Genomic DNA, 20,404 nt, shown 5'->3' on the forward strand with positions numbered 1-20,404 from the left:
GAGTTCCAGGCTCATAGTTAGGAAACCCAGATTCTCCTCCCTACTGTGCCACTTCCAGACAATACCAGTAGACAAGTCACTTCAGTCAGTCAGTGGTGTCTGACTCTCATGGTTGACTGGAAGCTGAGTAAGGCTGATACAAACACATTTTATAAGATCCTGTCTCTGTCCTCAATGCCTATCTTCTTTAGTTTAGGGAAAGCACAGAAGAGACAGGCAGACAGTAGAAAGTAGCATGCTTGATTCTCAGTAACAAGTGATATGGATGAGAAACCAAACGGAGGCTTCCTGGAGGGAAGGTGGGACAGGAATCATAGAATGTTAGTGCTAGAAAAGACTTTAGAGATCATTTAATCCATTCTCCCTCTTTCACAAACCTGAAAACTGAAACTCACGAAGGTAATAGGCCATATTCAGAAGCCACCTAGCTGTTTAAAAATAAATAATAAAAATTTAAAATGCAAATAAAAAATAGACATAGCTAATAAGTAGTGGGCTAGAGAGATCAATAGATCTTTACTAAGATCTGGATTCAGATTCCAACTTTACTTTTTAGTGCCTATTCATTTTTGGGTAAGCCACCTTTGTGTGTGTCACCTAGTCATTTTGGGTAAGTCACAAATTTGGGCATCGGATTTCTCATCAATAAAATGTCAGAAGTAGCTGAGGTGATCTCAAAAGTCCTTTTCAGTGCTAAATCCTGTGACCTGGGCCTTAAAGGAAAGGATGGAAGTAGACAAGTCAAGTGGGGTGGGCAGGGAAGAGAAGAGAGCTGCTGACCTGGCATTCTTTCTGTAGATTATCACAAAGAGGGGGAGGGACTACATCCTAAAACACGCTCCAGAGATTCATCGAGAGCAGCAGGGGATGACCGCCAAGGAGGCCGTGTTGAAGTTCATCAAGGAGTCCTGTCTGCTGGAAGATGTGCCTGTTCATTTTTTCAAGTTACAAAAGGTTGGGCAGAACACGGGAGGAGCATCTTTAATCTGTCATCTGCAAGTGAATCAGGGCTCAGCCCTGAGAATTACCCTTTTTTTGAATGTGTCTCATCTACCAGGAAGCAACAGTATTTATACAAAGGATAGGGCTGTTAGCTCATGTCTGTTGTGAAGTCTTCCCATTTCTTGGGGAGGGGGTCTAAAATGCTGCATAAGGTACTCTTTGGGTACTTTCTAAACCTGAAAAGGTGCTTTCTAAATCTTAAGTAGTCCTGTAGAAATTAACTCGTCCAACCTCCCCATTTTACAGGTGAGGAAGCTAAGGCTCAGAAGTGTGACAGAATTTAATAATCATTGTCTGTCATGAGCAAGGTTACCTAGGGTTTGGTTGGAGTTCTCCTGGCAAAATCATAAAAAACGATGGGAAAATTCCATTGTGATTCTTAAAAAGTTTTATAACAAAGATTTAGACCCTACCATGGGCTTAAATGGAGTTAAAAGTGCCGTGTGGGGAGATACATAGAGTTCCGGGACAGAGTTAGCATGAAGACAAAAGGACTAAGTGAATGCGTGAGAAGGCACTTTCCTGGCCACAGAGACTAATTTCTTACCAGTAAGGGAGGAACCTACCTAGGAAAATCTTGACCTGTACACTTTAAGGACTTTGGATCTAGGACAGACTCTGAATCTTACTGAGTTTTTATTGATTCTGTAGACAATCCCAAGCAGTTTTCTTCTATCCCATCAATCCCGGGGGGACAAGAGCTGTCTGTCTAGTAGTGACCAGAAGGTACCCACAGCTTGTTTCTTCATTTCCCTGAATCCCCATTCGCATCTCATTTTACTCCGATAACATTCACGAGGGGAAGGTATCAAGTTCTCTGAGGGATGGTTGGGGGAAATAAATTTCACGTCTGGCTTCAAGCCTAATGTTAGTTTAACCGCTCATCTGTCATGCTTCTCCTTCCCCCTACCCCTGTGCTTTATCTCCACCAATGCCTTTTCCTCTTTATTTGACTATAAGAGTTCTTTCAAGAGGTGAGGAGTCCGTGGCTCATGAGGAGGAAATAGGCTTTGGTATAGTCTGTATTTAGGGAGCCCAAAGGCAAGCCCAGGGTGGCTTTTGGGTGATCTAATCCCAGCCTTTGGTTGCCCTGTTGATGCACTTCCATTTCCTGGGTAGTCCTGTCTGCCAAGGTCCTTCCCATCAACGTGCCTGTGATAAAAGCAGATTGGGGGGTGGTGGTATTTATGCTCCTTAAATTAGGCTGGGTGATGTAATCAGTTCTAAGAGGCTACAGCCTTGGCAATTACTGTTTGGAAGAGCTGGGCATGTTGGTTGGGTGAATAGCCACAGGCACCCTATAGACTTACGAAAGAGGCTCCGTCTCAACTTGTTGCTTCTTGCTTTTCCTGTGGGTGGATTTGTGGAGCCTGGCCTGTTTCTTAGGGAGGCTGCCCAGATGGAGCCCTTTGTGATGTTTGAACCCACAGGCCTGGCCTATTCCCAGGCCAGATGGTGGCAGTTGTGTTAGTGAGCATCAAAATGGTTGTGTCCTTATGTGAAGGCATGAGCAGGGTGTGTCAGCTAGATGGTCCTGTTAGGATAAACTTCTGAATATCTGCCCATGTGGACTATATACAGGTTGGATAGGTTTAGTGAAGCCTGGCCTGGTTTTCCTTAGGACAGGTAGAGTTCAGTAAGTTCAGCTTAGCCTAGAATTTAAGGTCAAAGGCCCTTTCTTTGTTGTACCCTTCGTACTGTAACAATCAATGTTATGCCTTATGAGGAGAAGCCCATTTGTTTTCCTCACAAGTAGCAGGGATCAGTACTATTGTACCTAGGCTCTCTCCGGGAAAGAGACCCAAACAACCAGAATTAAGCTGGAGGGCATGAGCACTTGAGCTCTAAGCTGGTTGGACGGGGGAACCAAGGGCATGTATATCTACACATATTCTCAGGTTTCATCTCAGACTCTGGCTACAACTTTTTCCCTGGAAGGGAGGAAAGAGGGGCTGCAAAAGAGAAAGAGATGAGCATCAGACACAAAAACTGTTAGCGGATAGAATTGTTCGGCAGGTAGTACCATCTTTCATTTATTTCTCCTGCAAATACCCTAGCCTATAATAGAGCAGTTAGGTAGTAGGATTCTGGACCTCCCCTACCCTTCCCCCCTGTCTCCCCCTCCCCTTCCCCCCCCCATTTCCCCCAGACTCATTATTTCCAGTTCCAAATATATAAGGAGTAAATGATTAAGAAGGACTCTGCTGTCTCCCTCTGTAGGAGTCCTGCTCTCTTATAGGACTGGGAGTGGAAGGAGAAAAGAGGGCTGCTTATGAGTTTAAGGCTTTGTTCCATAGACACTCCACTAAATCCAGTTAAAGGTGTTGTTGACCCGGCACCATGCTTCAGCTATGCTCTGAATTAAATGGGCATTTGTGGTGTAACCTGAGGACCCAACTACCGTGTATGCCATTGTTTCTATTACAATCGTGTTGAGACTTCCAAATAATGTTTCTCCAACGGATCCATGGCAGGGGCTCACTTTCCCATGAAACATGGAGCTTTGCTTTCAATTTCTTTAAGCAGTTTGTAGCCTCTGTCTTTAGTCCATCCACGTGTTGACCTCCAAGTATAGCAATGCCTCATCAGATGTGGCAATAGCTTGTGATACAGGGATGCTTTTTTTAGTTTTTTTTTTTTAGGAGAACTTCCTAAGTGAATCTCCCTGCCCAAGGAATGTGGGAAGCGATGTTTTGCTTCGTAGGTCTGGCAGAGACCTGGATTTTGTCTAGCAAAGGTAGTTATGACCTTTGCTAATCACAGATAACACCATGTCAGTAGGTAAATGACCCCAAATATTCAGAAGTGAGAAACAACACCACCTTCCCACCCCCCATACATAGACACAGGCACACACACACACACACACACACCCCATCTTTCGGTGATAGGCATCCACTACATTCAAATATCAGATAACCCTCCGGCATCCTTTTGATTGCTGTAGGAATATAGCTTGTGTGTGCATTCTTCGGTACACATACAACTTTTGACCCTACTGACTTTTTGTGTCCTCGCAGGATAAGAAAGAAGATCGACCAACAATTGTCCTGGGTCTGACCCTAAAAGGAATGCACATTTATCAGGTAATGGAAGAGGCTTTAGCTCTTCATCTCTGCACACAGACCTTTCTCCCTCACCCTCCCAACCTATAAAAGTATTTTCACCTCCCTGAAGGCAAAACTACTAGGCTATGTGCATTGTTAACATTCTTCCTCCTGCCTGAAGGCAATCTAGGCCCCATCCCCCACTTCTGGGCTCATCCCAGTTTCTGGCCAACCCCAAACCAGGTTATGTTTGTTATTTTACAGGAGGTAAACCATTCTCGGCAGCTTCTCTATGACTTCCCCTGGTCACATGTCGGAAAGCTGGCATTTCTTGTGAGTATAGAGGAACACCAGTGACGTGATCTAAATCTAAACCATTGATCCAGAAGATGGTGCAAATATATGTGATCGTGAAAGACATTCAGACATTTATTAAGCATATACACCATGTGTCTAGACACTGTGCAAAGCATTATGATCCCTGGCCTATAGAAGCACTATATATCTAGATATAGATGGATCTTTCTGTCTGTCAACGTGTGTGTGTGTGTGTATGTATATAATACATATGTGTATATATAGAGAGAAAGAGAAACGCATACACACATCTTGATAATGTTGTGAGGCGGGTCATGTAGTGTTGAGGGTGGCAGGGCAGTGGATCCCTAGAGAGGTAGGGGAGATGTGTACTTCCATCCTCATAGCCTTAGAGCTGGAGTGGACCTCAGAAGTTATACAGTCCAGCCCCCTTTTCCTATAGGTCAGGAAGTGGAGGTCCAGAGAAGCTAAAGTGATTTGCCCAGCCTCTCCCAGGCAGAAGGTAGCCAAGCCAAGATTCACACTCAGGTTTTCTGCTTCTGAATTCAGCGCACTTCACGCTGTTCCACATTACTGCTCAGTTTTGCCCCATGAGCGGAGGGTGGAACTTTCAGTTTCTTTTAAGGGTCTTCTGTATCTGAAGTCTATTTTAGAATCCAATCCTGACCTGGCATGGTTTTACACTTAGTGTGAAAATTGCCACTTGTGCATGCACTGCACCCCCCTCTTCTCCTCTGTTCCTTGTCATAGGACCTATAGTGGCCGTGTGCTCTGTAATGAGAACTCATCATCCATCCTGAGTCCTTGTCCCATCCAGTGACCCTCCAGGATGAGCAGCAGGCCTGTCAGGCTCTAGATCGCAGGGAAAAGAGTAGTTCCCAAGCCTAGGAGCCTGTTAGAGCATCATGTCCCTTTGATTCCAAGAAGGCCAACTTTGTGTTTTACTCAGGGGAAAAAATTTGAGATCCAGCCAGATGGTTTGCCTTCTGCTCGGAAACTGGTCTACTATACTGGCTGTCCGTTCCGCTCCCGGCACTTACTCCTGTTACTCAGTAACAGCCATCGGCTCTACCTCCATGTCCAGCCAGTGCTGAAACAGATCCGGCAGCTGGAGGAAGCAGAAGGTAGGCTGTGAATGAGGGGGAAGAGAGAGCATTTGGACCCTTGCGAAGCCAGCCTTCTCGTGTCTCTTTGGCTTGGTGGCCTGAATAAGTTTGGGAGCTAAGGAAAAGGGCGATGCGCGTGCAAAAGTTCTATTCCAAATGTTTAGATTGAAGAATTATCCCACACAGAGCCTGTGGCCACGTGATGGAAATATGTGTTTCTTCCAATAATGCGCTGTTCTCCCTCTTTCCTGGGTGCATCTTTTAGCTTGAGAGAGGGATGAGGAGTCATCCTTTCTCAAATGCTTATCATTACTTCCATTTTTAATTATAGCAGTTTCCCAGGGACACGTTTAGATAGCATTCCCTTCTCAGATGTAGGGCTGGTGAAAAAGTTGCTGAAGACTAGGCCAGCACATCTTCTGCATGTCTCATTCCTGGGCCCCCACCCGCACCTCAAATTCTTCCAACTATTTTAAAAGAGGTTGTTGTTTAGTCATTTTCAGTCACGTTCGACTCCTCGTAGCCCCTTTTAGGGCTTTCTTGGCAGAGATACTGGAGTGGTTTGCCGTTTTCTTCTCTAGCTCATTTTACAGACGAGGAAACAGGCAAACAGGGTTAGGTGACTTGCTCAGGGTCACACAGCTAGTAAGTGTCTGAGGCTAAATTTGAACTCCAGTCTTCCTGCCTCCGGATACAACACTATCTACTGTGCCACCTTGCTTTCCAACACATCGAGAAACTGAGATTGTAAATCGGTTCCCCTTCCAGATATACCTGTTGGATTCACTTATGTTCCCTTTTGTCTCAGAGCGTTTCAAGGTCTTCACCTGACTGCCAGGCTTACATTTATGCCTCTTCCATTACTCTGAATGTTACAGTCACATTGAGTCCAAATGACTCTCATCCAGTTCGTGAGGGCCGGCATTCCTGAGCTAGAGCCATCGTCTGTATGGGGAGGAGCAGGATCGAGGGTAGATGGCTTACAGAGTGATGGATGGGCAAAGCCTACGCATTCCTTTGATCTGTAATGAATCCATTTAGCTGAGCTCTGCAATACCTCAGACAGGGCTGCCAGGAATTCCATCTGTACTGGTCTTCCCAGCCAGCCCTTGGCAGTCTTGCTATTTACAGAGAGAAAATGGTGTGTCGTAGATACCCATCCCATCTGCAATTTCTGCTTCTGTAAACTCAGATTGAGGAAGAAATTTTACCAAGGTCTGTCCTGTGCTTCTTTGGAGAGTAGCCTTTCAAAAGGCAACTGATAATGATGGTAATTAATCGTAATCAGCGTTTTATGATTGTATTCACCTTGAGCACAAGAGGAGGAAGATTGGACTTAGAACTTTGTTTTGCTTCATTTTCTCTGGACTATAAGCCGCACGTGGGAGTGTTTGTTGAGTGAAATTTCTTCCCTTCCTGACAGAGTGGGTGTGGTGAAGGGGACGAGGGAGTGCCCTCTTTGGCAGTAAGCAATGACAGCAGGATGATATTTCTTTAGAAAAGACCAGTGTATATCCTTGTAGAGAGTCTTGGATACCATGTGTTCTGTCTTCTTGGGCCCCAAGAAATGGTAACAGTTTTATTCTGGGTGTTTTTTTCCATCCTTATTCCCCCACTAAGGATAGAGATAGGGACTGAACCTATGCGGGAAGTTTAGGGTATTTCCAGGTGAGGAAATTCCCTCCGCTAATGCAGGCTGCACCCCCCCCTTTTTTTTTTTTAACAATTTCCGAACGTGATCAGTACCCAGTAAGGCAAACGCTTCTACATACAAAGCAGAGCAGAAAAAGAAAGCCACAAATGAAGCTTGAATCTGTACAGTGAACCACTTGCTTTTTCTTAAAGCACATAATAATATTCACCATATTTCCAAACCTGTCCTGCTTGTTGGTGTTTGCTTTAGACTTTCTTCTTTTAGTTGACCCCATCACTACCATTCCTTCTTTCTCCCTCACTTCCCCTTCCAAAACTGAAGGAAAAATAAAAGATGAGAGGGAAGTAATGAAGCCAAACAAACCCCTCCATTGTTCCCATCCAAAAACATACCCCTCATTCTGCACTATAGCAGGCTCTTTCACAGGTCCCATGGAATCATGGCTGCCATTGCATTGATCAAAGTCTGTAAGTTCTTAAGTCTTTCAAGGTTTTTTGTTTTTACAATATTGAAGTTATTTTCTAAATTCTTCTGGTTATACTTAACTCTACTGCGGGTCAGTTCATGTAAATCTCACCATTTCTTTTTGTGTTTCTTAATGGCGCAACATTCCAGTACCATAAGTAGTTCAGTTATTCCTCATTTGATAGGCACCTGCCTAGTTTCCAGCTTTTTGCCACTACTTAAATACATATAGGTCCTTTTGAACAATGACCATTTTCCATTTTTGTCATCTTAGCTGTGGGCGTGGGTCTTGTCAACTTGTGGATGTGAGATGCGCAACCTCAGAGTTTAATTTGCATTTCTCTTATTAATAGTGATTCGGAACATTTTTTCCATATGGCTGCTGGTTTTCTCCCAGCTTGTTCATATACTTTATCTATTGGGTAGTGGTCTTTGTTCTTAAATTTGAATCAACTCTGTACATATCTTGGATGTCAGTGCTCTGTCAAAGAAAGTTTTGGGATTTTCTCCCCCAGCTAACTTCCCTATAATTATAACTATTAATTTTATTTGTGCAAAAGCTTTTCAATTTTTATGAAATCAGAATTGTACAGTTTATATTATGTTATCCTCTCTATCCACTCTGAAATTTGGAGTTTTAGAATAGTCTATAGCATTTAGAAGTTAAATAATTTGTCCAAGGTCCCACAGTCAGTAGGCATCAGAAGCAGGACGCAAACATAGAATTTTCTGATCCTTGTTTACTGTACTACATTGTGTCTCAGGTGATCCTTAAGAATTCCTTTGTTCCTCTTTCATTTACCATTTATTTTTGTTTACTTCTTCAGAGAAAAAGCGTTACCGGGAGTCATACATCAGTGACACTCTGGAGATGGACCTCGACCAGTCAGACAAACACTCCCACGGGAGTGGCAGCAGCAGAGGCAGTGGTCGGAACCACCACCACCGGCTCTCCCACCGCTCAACAGATAGCCATGGCAGCTCCCACACCTCTGGCATCGAGGCTGACTCCAGACACCGTGTATCCGTGGAGATGTCTGTGGACGAGCCCTTTGGCATGGAGCTGGGCCATGGTAAAGAGAAGTCCTGCAGCTCCACCACCAGCCACAGCAGCTCTGGCATAGATAGCAGCAGTAAAGGGAGAGCTGAGGATGGTGAGTGGGTGGGGGGCACCAGAGCACCAGGAATGGGGAGATTCTGGCCTCCTAAGAGAAAGTAGACTTGGTCTGGGGAGAGCTAGGTCAGTTTTCTGGTCCTGAGATCCAGCTAGCTCAAATATCTTTCCTTTTGCTTCTTGTTGCTGCAGAGGTGGAGGTGATGGTAGATGGGCCAGAAGAAGTGACAATAGATGACCCATTGGAGAATAACCGATTGGACAAGACAGCTGAAGGGGTGACTCCACTTACTGTTGGACTGCCTGGTTATAAAGGTGAGGACAGCTGAATTTCTGAATGTCATCATGGAAAGAAGACTGAACTTATTGGCACCACACCTTGATTCAAAGCATGCCTCTTCTTCTTTTTCCAGCCTACTTAGGAGACATTAAGTCATTCACCTAACTTCTCTGGGCCTCCATTTCCTCATAATGTCAAAACAGAAAGATTAGATTTTCTTTTATTTCTAAATCATAGCTTAATCTTCTGTGGGGAAGAAAGCCACTAGGAAGCAGACAGCACCATGGTTGAGCTTTGGTACATCTACCTTCCTGAGGGGAAATGGAACAGAAGTTCTCTTTTAGCTGAATTTGTGTGTGTGTGTGTGTGTATTCTGCTTGAAGAGAGAAAAGAACAGCAAATATATTAGTTGATATTAGTAGATTTTGGGGGGGTTACCCCCATGGAAATGTCACAGGGTCAGGATAGCTAGGTGGCACAGTGTCTAGAACCCTAAGCCTGGAGACAAGAAGACCTGAGCTCAGATTTGACCCCAGACACTTATGGCTGTGTGATCTTTGGCAAATCACCTAACCGCTGTTTGCCTCAATTTCCTCAACTGTAAAACGGAGTTAATAATGGCACCTACCTCCAAGGGTTCTTGTGAGGCTCCAATGAGATAATATTTGTAAAGTGATTAGCACAGCATCTGGCACATAGTAAACACTGTGTAAATGCTAGTGACAATCACATCAATAGATTCAGTGATGCAGCATAACCTCCTTCACCTCCCCAGTGCTGTATCAGAATGTCCATTGTGATGTGCATAGCAGAATGATAGATAACTCCTTGTATTTCTATACTGCTTTAAATATTACAAAGTTATTTGGTGATATAAGGAGGAAATGCTAGGTTTGAAGTCTGAGGACTTGGGTTCAAGTGCAGGCTCTTCCACTTAACTTCCTGTGTGATTTTGGACACTTAATCTCTTCAGGCCCCAATTTTCTTGTCTGTAAAATGAGAGTATTGGACTAAAGAGCATTTTAGATAATCCACCAGCTCTAAATCTTAGGATTCCATGAGCCTTAAATTTCCCTGTATAGTAAGTGGTAGTGGTGCAAGGACTGTTACTGCCTTTTTGTAGATGAGAAAAATAAGGCTCATGGAAGCTTGGTGACTTGCCATTGGTCACGCAGCTGACAAATGTCCGAGCTAGGATTCTGATCCACATTACCTGACTTGAAGACTAGTTGTCTTACCACTAAACCATCTGAGTCATTTAAGAAATATATATTTGCCGTGGTTATATGATAAGGAATTCTTAAAATATTAATAAATATGATCATTACTTCTTGTAAGCTGTTTTTGTGAGCGGTGCCTTCTTCATATTTGCTTTGGCCTCTTTGACAAGGCAGAAATAAATGGGTGTCACCAAGAAAATTCCAAGTAACCTCAAACAACTGGTTGCCTAATGCACGCAGCAAGGCAAGGTGAGTGAAGGTTGCAGGAGAATGTCATCCTTTAGTGGGCTAATCTGTGGCATTTGATGAAAGGTTTATCTGCAGGTTTCAGAGCCTTAGGTTTTTTCCCTGGAGCCCATTGACAAGGGCAGATGGGCATGGAAGGTTTGAGCTGGAACAAAAGTAGATGGCAGTTAGTTGGGAAATGGAAGATGTGCCTAAGAAACCTATGGTTGATCGTCCCTGCTGATGACTCTTCTTTCCCTACAGCCTCTCACCAGGAACCCTTTGCTGTGGTGCAGATAACGCTGGTCAAGATGAGGGGTCAGAGTGTCGAAGCCCTTAACCAGGTACAAGAGGGTGGCTTGTATGACCGTTTCATGTCCTTTTTTTCCCCCCTACTTTTTAAGAATCTCCTCACATCCTACCCATGTATCCTTCATCTCCAGTAGATATAGGTAATCATGGTCCGTCTTTTCTACCAACATACGCAGGTTGGCACAGCTGGGCATTCCTGTGCCCCCATGAGAAGGCTTGGCATGTTATTCAGCAGCCCAACCTTCTCTCCGCCTTACTCCAAACACGTCGATCACAACACCAGGAGCAATAATAGCTTACACTTAAATAGCATCTGCCATGTGCCAGGTACCGTGCTGAGTGCTTTACAAAGGTCGTCTCCTTTGATCCTCACAGCAACGTAGGTGCTATTATTATCATCCCCATTTTACAGAGGAAGAAATTGAGGTAAACCGAGGTTAAGTGCCTTGTCCAGCTATTTAAATGTCTGAGGCTGGATTTGAACTGAAGTCTTCCTGATTCCAGGCACAGTGCTCTGTCTGCTGCACCACCCAGCTGCCCTGGATGGCAAGCCTGACTTGGAAGCAGTCTAGTATTCATACCTAGTTAGCTCTCTCCACTCTAACCCCTAAATACACTCACAGACACATATACAGGATTGTAGATTTAGTTGTTCAGTTGTTTCAGTCATATCTGACTTCATGACCCCATTTGGGGTTTTTTGGGGGTGAGGATCCTGGAATGGTCTGCATTTCCTTCTTTAGCTCATTTTACAGCTGAGGAAACTGAGGCAAACAGGTATAGGTGACTTGCCCAAGGTCACACAGCTAGTAAGTGGCTGAGGCCAGATTTGAACTCAGAAAGATGAGTCTTCCTGAGTCCAGGCCTTGAACTCTGTCCACTGCACCACCCAGCTGCCCCATAGATTTAGTACCGGAAGGGATTTAGGTATCAGACATCATCAATTTGAGTTTCTTATTTTATAGACCAAGTGGCATGGAGTGTAACTGGGCTTCTTCCAGCCTAGGGCCTTGAGTACAAATGCAGTTCTCATGACCTAGCATATTGTGGTTTTACAAAGTATTCTTTCTTATCTAGACCCTGTGGCGTAGTAATTGGTATTTTTCTCCTTTGTTAGATAAGGAAACAGGGCCTAGAGGAGTGAAGGAACCTCATGTTTGCTTTTTCTGTACTTCACCACAGTTCTGGGTGTATTTTGCTTCACCGTTTTATAGTTTGATGGGCCATGAACAGAGGCAGCGATCTATTTAAAGAGAGTGTGTCATTATGTTTGCCTTTTGGGGGAGTGGAGGTTCTGTACCATGTAAGAGTGGGTACCTTACAAAGACAGGTCATGATAAAAATCAGTCTGCATGTGAGTTCAGCCAGGAAAAACATATGACCAGGGGCTCTCTGCAAGGCTACTTTATGCCCTTTGCATATGTGTGCCCGCTTCAGAGGCCCCAGCATCCATGCCTAAATAGTGCTAAATTTCAGAATGGCTGAGATACTTGGGACAAACCTCACGATTCCCCTTGCCTAGAGAAAACGATGGGGATGCATGTGGAGGGGTCACTCTTATTAGACCTTCCATGCTCAGCTCTCTCCTGATGGCAGAGTGGCCATGGTAGCCCTCATAATAGCAACTTTCATTTGTTGGGAAGTCCCTGGGGCTGGTCACTTTATTTACCTGCTTCATAACTAGCCTTGAGTGGGAAATGTAGAATCCATCCATTTCAATATGTCTTATTAAGTACCTACTGTGTGCAGTGCACAGTGATAGGTGTTCAGAATATATTAGCATAAAAACCAATCTCTGCCCTTTAAAAGCTCCTACTATTACTGCTAACAATAATTGCGATGATTAATATTCACGTAGTGCTTTAAGGTATGTTATCTCCCTTGATCTTCACAGCTATTACTGCCCCTGTTTTCAGAGGCTTAAAAAGTTAAATGATTTGCCTTGCATCGAGCTACTAGGAAGTATCCGAGGCAGGATTTGAACTCAGGTCCTCCTAATGGCACACCCTTGTGCTCTGTCCACTTCTCTGAATAGGTCTCTACTGACCATAGTGCTAAGTTCTCTTGTCCCCTGTGCAGCTTGATTGGGACTCACCTTGTTCTGTTACTTTTCAAATTGGTTAGCCCTGTTCTTTGTTTTGGCCGCATGTCCTCGGCGGGTGGATGCTGGGGGTAGGCGGGGCTGAGTGTCAGGGACACAGAAAGAAAATACTTTTTCAAAAAAGATTGTGAAATCTTTCAAATTTAGTTCCAACCAACTGCCTCTAATCCAGAAGTTTACCTTATTACCACCCTCACAGAGAATTCATTAAGCGTCTAATTGCACATGGCATTGTCCCTCGGAAGTAGAAGCCCCCTCCAGAAACTCGAGAATGATGTCTTAGCTGTTGTGGCCCCACTTGTCAAGGCCCTGCAGACGTTCATCAGATGCAAGTTAACGGTGTTGGAATTTTAGGGGTGGGCATGACAGGCAGGGTCATTTGGGCCAAGACCAAGAAGGAGAACTGTGCCAGACTTGGGGAAAGCACATGATTCTGGACTAACTTTTTTGTTTGTTTTTTTAAAGCTGGATTATACCTTAGCCTGGTGCCAGTGAGTTGTTGAATCAATTTAACCACACAGCTTTGGGAGAGACTGACTTTCAGAGGCTTTCCACTCCCCAAAGGGGCCGTGTGGTAGTAATGGGTTTTTTGAAGCTACAAACCTCCCACTTCTTCCCCTGCCCCTCAGTTGAGGCTGGTTGCTAGTACATTCCATGCTTACTCTGAGGATTATAAAAAGAAATCTTCGACCCCTGACCACATCTCCGATGTTTTGGGGGCTGTGAGTGTTGGCTGGTTTTTTGTTTTGTTTTGTTTTTTACTTTAGTTTCCTATTTTAAAAAGTCCATTGCTCAGGCTCCCATGGGAAGAGACCATGTCTTATTTGAAGTGTATTTCCCCCCCACCAAATACAGTGCTTGTAGGTGGGCTTTGAATTTGGCGAAGCAGCTGCTCGGCAGACCACGATCATAGGGTCACTGTCTTGAATGAGATCTGAGGGGCCATTTAGTCTAACCCATGTTTGGACAGTGGCTCTTCTTCCTCTCTGCTACCCTACAGGTCAAATCAGTCAACTAGCATTTATTAAGCACCAACTTCTAAGTGCTGATGATATAAAGAGAAGCAAAAAACTATCTCTTGAGGAGCTCACTGTCTAAGGAGGGAGACAACAAGCAAACAGCTATGTACAAACAAGCTATAGAAGGGGATGAATTGGAGGTAATCGGTAGAGGGAAGGCACTAGCAGTATGGGGTATCAGAAGGAGGGAATTTCCCCGAGACTTGGATATCTACAGACTTTTATTTGAAGACACCACTGAAGGGAGCCCCCTACTTCTCAAGGCATGCCATGCTATTTTGGGCCACCTCTAATTGCTAGAAAGGTTTTCCTTCGCGGGGAGCCTAACTCAACTTCTAAAACTTTTAACTAGTTGCTTCTAGTTTTGAGTTCTAGCCAGACAGAAATCTGTTAATTCGTATAGACCAGAAAACTGTCTTCTACCATTAGAAGCCTTCCCCTGCTCCATAGATAATGACAAGTCACATCTTTTAAACCAACCGCCAGCCATATATTTAGGCTTCTCAGGCACCTTATCCAACCAAATGTGGCTCATTGGCCCCTGGAGCATACATCCCTCACCTTTGGCATTTAGCAAAACTTGGCTGCCTAAGCACATTGGAGGAGCAGAAGCAGTATAGCCTTGTGGAGAGGGCGTCTGACTTCCAGTCAGAAGGACAGGGGTTTAAATCACCTATCAGCTACTTACTATCTGTGTGACCTTTTGATAAATCATTTACTCTCTCTCTGCCTCCCTGTCCTCACCTATAGAACGTGAGGGAGTCAGACAGCCCTTAATCAAAGATCCCAAGGGGAGGCCCTCTTTTCAGAATCATTATTATCATCCTTATCATTCACAAGCCTTTTGTTGAAAAATCCTCTATATACAGGGCAAGGTGCTAAGTGCCAAGGGCCATGAATGGAACATGGTGGCACGGTGAATAGAATATTGGATTAAATCCTTCCTCGGAAACTTCTGGAGAAATTACTTAACTTCCTGTGCCTCAGTTTCCTTGTCTGGAAAATGGGTGTACTGCGAACACCCACCTGCCAGGGTTGTTGTGAAGACCAAATGAGAAAGCACGTTGCACATTTTAAAGCACTTTATAAAGCCTAACCATTATCACCATCATTTCTCTTTCTTGCCCTCAAGAATCTCATTGGGGAGATGGGAGATGTAGCATCTGGGAGAATGATAATATTTCTTAGTAATCCCAGGGCTAAGGATAGAATATGGTGCCAGGGATAGCTGGCTTAGCAAATACTACGTAACTATGTCCGGTATTCCCTCGAATCTGGTCACCTTTTCAAGCCGGCCTGCCGAGGTTTCCAAAGCCAGTTTTCTGAGACCTCTCAGCTCAGTTCAGCACAATAAAATACAGCAATTAGCTCCCAGGATGTACATCTCAAATGAAGGGCATTTTAAGGCTGGCAGCCTTTGGATAAGGCTGAATTTGGGAGATCCTATAGTGCATTGTACTTAATTACCATTCTTCTATTTTGGAGATGAGAAGATGAAACACACAAACTGAATTAAATTATGCACAAATGAACAGAATCTTAAGAGTGGGATTGTAGCTTTCCAAATAAGAAACTATTTGGAGTGAATTAGTGGAGAGAGGGCATTTATACTTGTCATAATAACCCTTTTTCATCTTTATTAAGTGATTTTTGAATCTGAAGAACCAACTCATGTTTGGATCTCCCTACCCCCTTGTTTTCTTTCTAATCCTGCAGCTCAGAGAGATCAAAGCCAGGGAGTACTCAGACCAGCACAGCCAGAGCCTGGATGATGTCCGCCTCTACCAGCAGCGGCATCCACCCATGAGCGCCAATCTTTCTTCTCCCACATCTCACAGCTACACTTTTGGCTGTGCCCTAGAGGACAAGCTGGCTACTTATGGCTGTGTGTACTCTACGGCCGATTGTAAGACCAAGTCTGCCCTCTATGGGAAGAGGTCTATGAACTGCCTCTCCCTGGATCTTCTAGGGGAAGACCAGGTCCCAGAAGAATTTGTAGTCTAAGCTATGTTGCCACAGTGTGGAGGTGGTTTGTGGCATGGTAGCCTGTGAGAGAAAAGAAGAGAGGTCACCTCAGGTCTTGTGGATAACTGCAAAAACAAATCTTCCTCACTGAGGGAGAGCGTGACGTGGTGCTCACCTTCGCCAAGACAACCAGAGTGCACGTGATTCACAGAGCAAATTTCTGGCACCAGTCCCTCCCTGACCTAGACAGCGCCCCAATGGTTTATTCCAATTCCTTGGCAGCCTCCAGACTGCCAGGTGGAAGGAGCCAGGCGTACAAAAACCTTCCATCTGGTGTCAGCATTCATCAGTATCTTCTACAACGTTCCAGGAAAAGAGCAAATCTCCAGCTGAACTTTAAATGCCCTTTGTATGTGGTGTATTAGTGTTTTTCAGACATGTTTTTGAGGTAACTGGGCAATTTAAATCAACAATCGTTCATTAAGCACCTATAACATACAAGACATTATACTAGGCACCGGGGCTAAAGACAAAAACTGAAACAGTCCTTGCCCATTAGGAGCTTACCTTCTCCTGGACCATAGTAAGTGCTTTGGATTCAGTTGCAATGGTGTTCTGGTCCTTCCAAATACATCATGAAACCAAATCCTAGGTCCCACTGGTAACAGAGTGGCTTCTTTCTCAATTTCTCTCTCTCTTCTTGCCTCATGACCAACCAAGGAGGGAAAAAGGTTTCCTAGGAGAATCAAGAACTTTCCTCCTTGAGGATACCTTTGATTTAGTCTTTGGAAAGTGAGGGGGAATGGAAGGGAGTGGCAGAAGGCAAGAAATTGTCAACAATGATGAGTATTAGGCTCAGAATGAAGAGCCCTGGGGTCTGAGAGCTTCAGCTCTGTGCCCCTAACTCACTCAGGCCAGCCAGCTGGGTAGCTTCTGTACCACTGTTTCCTTATCTACAAAGTGATAAGATTTTCCATTTAATGGCTCTAGAAGGTTGGCTGAGCTTGAATGAAAAGAGTCCTACAATTATACATTTAAAGCATAACACAAGTTAGACTTCAAGAATGTATGTTTATTTTGCATGGATCCTCTTCTCAAGAGAGTGGAAAGGTTGGTTACTCTCCACAGGAGGGGTCCCCAATCAAACTTGGCTGTTGCTTAATAGCATGCATCCTAGTGCTTGTTGCAGGAGGCTGCTCAGGCTTGGTGGTTCCTTTTCAAATGACTGCTTTGAAACTCTAGCTGATCACAAATCTCTCAGTTTTCTGACAGGTCTAGCATGCGTTATGACATCTAAAAATTCCTCTGCCCACATATGCCAATGCAAAGACAGGCAGGCAGAGTCCAGCATCCAATGAGCACTTTTTATTCCACCAACATCTGTCAGATGACATTGATTGCACTTGAATATGCTTTTTATGTTTGAGGACTTTGAGAGATTATTGGACAAGAAACCAGTGTAGCTCTTGACCATAAAGTTAACCTCCTAGGATTTTCTGAGTCTTGGTGTTTCCCTTTTAAAGTGGCAACAAGTCAATGACATCAAACTAGCTGTTCTTCTGAGTCTCCTAAACAGAATAGTTCTTAAATAGAGAAGCCTGTGTAACTTTGTTAGCAATTAGTCCAGTCTGTGCATCCATCGTTCTAATTACTGACTTCATTTCTTTTTTCCCTCTGTTCTTTCTTTTCTCCATTCCTTCTTTCCTCCCTTCCTCTGGCCTTCCCTTCCTCCCTTTCTCCCTCCCTTCCAACAAATTTCTCATGTGTTGAAACAATATAAAGTTACTTATAAACCTACCCAACATCCTGACAGTTTGTGAAATGGGGACAGGCCTGTGGAATTTTCAGCTTTGTAGTCAGTGGCCAGTGTCTTTTTAAGAAGTTAATAATAGGGGACTCCTGGGAAATTCCAGCTGTCATTCACCAACCAGTTTTGCCATAGCCTCTGCTTTTCAGTAGAACATCGAATGAGTTTAGAGTCCTCAAGCTGGGGAAGCTGGCCTTTCTACAGCCACCATTGCTGGCTCCGTAAATGTATAGACAAACTGAATAATCTCATGTCTTCCCACTGCCTTCTTTTCCCTGCAAGACCTACTTACTCCTAATTCAACACTGCCATTTTTTTTCCTTTAATTTAAATGAGTTTATCTCTAGGTCAAGTAGTTTGTTCACAGTCATCTTTCTGGCTGTTGGAACTTGCAGTTGTTCATGTGATAGAATTTCTTGGAAAACTTCAGTGATCAGATGTTACTGTCTATGAATGATGAATTTGCTTCCCTGAACTACAGTCACTATCAAGGAATTAGCTAACTAGGCAATAACACACAGGTTATCTAATACATGGCAGGAATGGGGTGAGGGCCTGGCAGGCTGGAGGAAGGTAGTTATTCCTTCTACTTTGGGGTTCAATATGGCACCATCAATCACGAGGCATTATAACTGTGCACGTATGCATACAGGGTCCCAGGGATTCTCCTGCTATTAATTACTGTGCTCTTCCAGCCTCCCAGTAGCTTCAAAGGAATGTACCCTTTCTCCTTCCTCGGTTCATGATAAATAAGAAAACATTCTCCTCTCTCCGACTCCCCTACAGGCTCTCCACTGAGAGTGAGTCAGACTTGGTTACAGGTGGCCTTGCTCCCCGTGTCATCCATCAACTTGTCGTCATTTGGGTATTTGCTGTGTAGGCCGTTAAAAGGCATGGATCATTTTAATAGACAGGCCTGTCTGCATCACCTGATGGGAAAGTGGAGTCTCGCATTTGTTTGTGTGCTTTCTTGAAAAGATATTATGGAAGAAGGTGGCTTTCTGTGTACTTACTCATGGCTCCTTCAAAGGGCAGGAGCAGCATGAATTCCGCTGCCTGTCTTCAGAGCAGCCCCTTCTGCTCACTTCTAAGTGGAGCTTTGATGAGGGAGTGCCGTACTATGAGTTATATAGCAGGGATTTCATGCTGGTGGTCTGTGTATAGTTTTTATTTATTTGTAATTCCCCATGGGCTGTTGTCCCCTCCCTTCGCATCACCACAGAAATACTCTCACCCCACCTGTACTTTGAACGAGGAAGATAGTACTCATTTTTTGTTTAGACAGATCTGTTCTGTATTTTATTATTTTATATTCCTAAAGTATTAATATTGAATCACTGTGAAACCATTCTTATGCAAGGTTTTTGTAACCACGGGATGTTATTATCTTTATTAGTGCTAGGTTTTGTATCTTGATTATACCTGGTTCACACTGTTCATATTAAAGCTTTTTTCTGGGGGGAGGGGGTGGGCAGGGCAGACATTTAATACACAGTATCCTGGATGGCTTACACGGCTATGCTGTCTTCACAGAGTTCTCTGTACTGGAAAGTGTTGCTTCTCCTTTCTGTGAAAGGAATCTTTGTATATACCATGCACGTGTAATAAAGAAGTGAAAAATGTGTGCTTAATTCTTTTTGTCAGAAGGAAAGCAGGGAGGGGAAGAAGCTTGGTCTTAGAGCATGAGGTGGGGCTCCAGATGCCATATAAAGACTTTCAGAGAAAGCCCTGTATCTGGCTTTGTTCCATTTGCTGGAAGGATTTACCAAGTTTGGCCAAAGGTGGCTGGGAATAGTCATCAATCTCATTTAGTGGCCAAGGGTGCTTAAGAGGACAGTGATAACTGGGTGAGAGAAGTTGTCCATTGCATATTTAGCAAGTTGCATCCATCCATCCATCCATCCTCAAACTTTCTGACTTGCTGAAAACATCCTCCTCCTCTCCACATACCCTAGCATTTGGCCAAATGTTTTTAAAATAATAGGTACAGGCCATGTTGTGCTATCGCAGAAGCCAAGCCTCTCTTTAAATTAATTTGACGATTGGTGAAATAACCTTGCTTATAAAATTGCCTTTGAAACCTTAAAGGATTATATGAATGCTCCCTATTGTGATCACTGTATCCCCAGTGCTTAACACATGGTCTGCCACACTTCAACAGTGAAGTGCTTTATATCTATTTACGTATTGCTACTATCTTGCAGAAGCCTTATGGCATGGAGAAAGTGTCAGACTTGGAGTTCTGGGTTCAAATACCTAAATGTCAGGGTTCAAGTTCTGGGCTCTCGTCCTATGACCTCCGCTGCCTCTTCTCTGTAAAATGAAGCTAATATTTGTAATGATAATAATAGTTACTATTTACTGTGTGTCAGGCACTGGGCTAAGCACTTTAGAATTATCTCATTTGATCATCACAACCACCTTGAGAGGAGGTAGGTGCTATTATCCTCATTTTTACAGATGGGAAAACTAAGGTAAACAGTTAAGCGACGACCATGGCCACACGTCTAGTGAGCGTCTGTGTCTGTACATGTGCTATCTAGCTCATGGAGTGATTGTGAGGGAAATGCTTTGTAAACTTTGATGAATTATAGAAATGCTGCTGTGGGGTGAGCATGAGGAGGAAGGGAAGGCTATTTAGATAGGTCATAGCCCCTGCTCTTATTCCAGTTGATGAGAATGAGATGTTGAAGGTGGTATAACACAAAGCATGATCTTTTAAGTGCTTCAAAAGATGGATGAAATGGGCTATGTCTTTGAAGCCAAGAC

At 43.9% G+C, this 20,404-nt stretch overlaps 1 protein-coding gene across 2 annotated transcripts in view; it reads left to right on the forward strand.

Moving 5' to 3' along the window:
- The window catches only part of FRMD1 (FERM domain containing 1), a 62,206-nt gene extending 42,949 nt beyond the window's left edge, over positions 1-19,257 (forward strand). The window contains exons 7-14 of one of the 2 annotated variants that reach the window (XM_036767830.1): positions 799-954; positions 4,023-4,088; positions 4,314-4,382; positions 5,317-5,491; positions 8,420-8,746; positions 8,899-9,021; positions 10,696-10,775; positions 15,580-19,257. In XM_036767830.1, the coding sequence (XP_036623725.1) occupies positions 799-954; positions 4,023-4,088; positions 4,314-4,382; positions 5,317-5,491; positions 8,420-8,746; positions 8,899-9,021; positions 10,696-10,775; positions 15,580-15,867 (1,284 nt within the window). In that variant the 3' untranslated portion in view covers positions 15,868-19,257. The remainder of the gene's footprint in view (positions 1-798; positions 955-4,022; positions 4,089-4,313; positions 4,383-5,316; positions 5,492-8,419; positions 8,747-8,898; positions 9,022-10,695; positions 10,776-15,579) is intronic. The other variant, XM_036767831.1, reaches the window with a different exon arrangement.
- The last annotated feature ends 1,147 nt before the right edge of the window (positions 19,258-20,404 follow it).

This window comes from Trichosurus vulpecula, chromosome 7 (assembly GCF_011100635.1).
Source record: "Trichosurus vulpecula isolate mTriVul1 chromosome 7, mTriVul1.pri, whole genome shotgun sequence".
Taxonomy (NCBI): Eukaryota; Metazoa; Chordata; class Mammalia; order Diprotodontia; family Phalangeridae; genus Trichosurus; species Trichosurus vulpecula.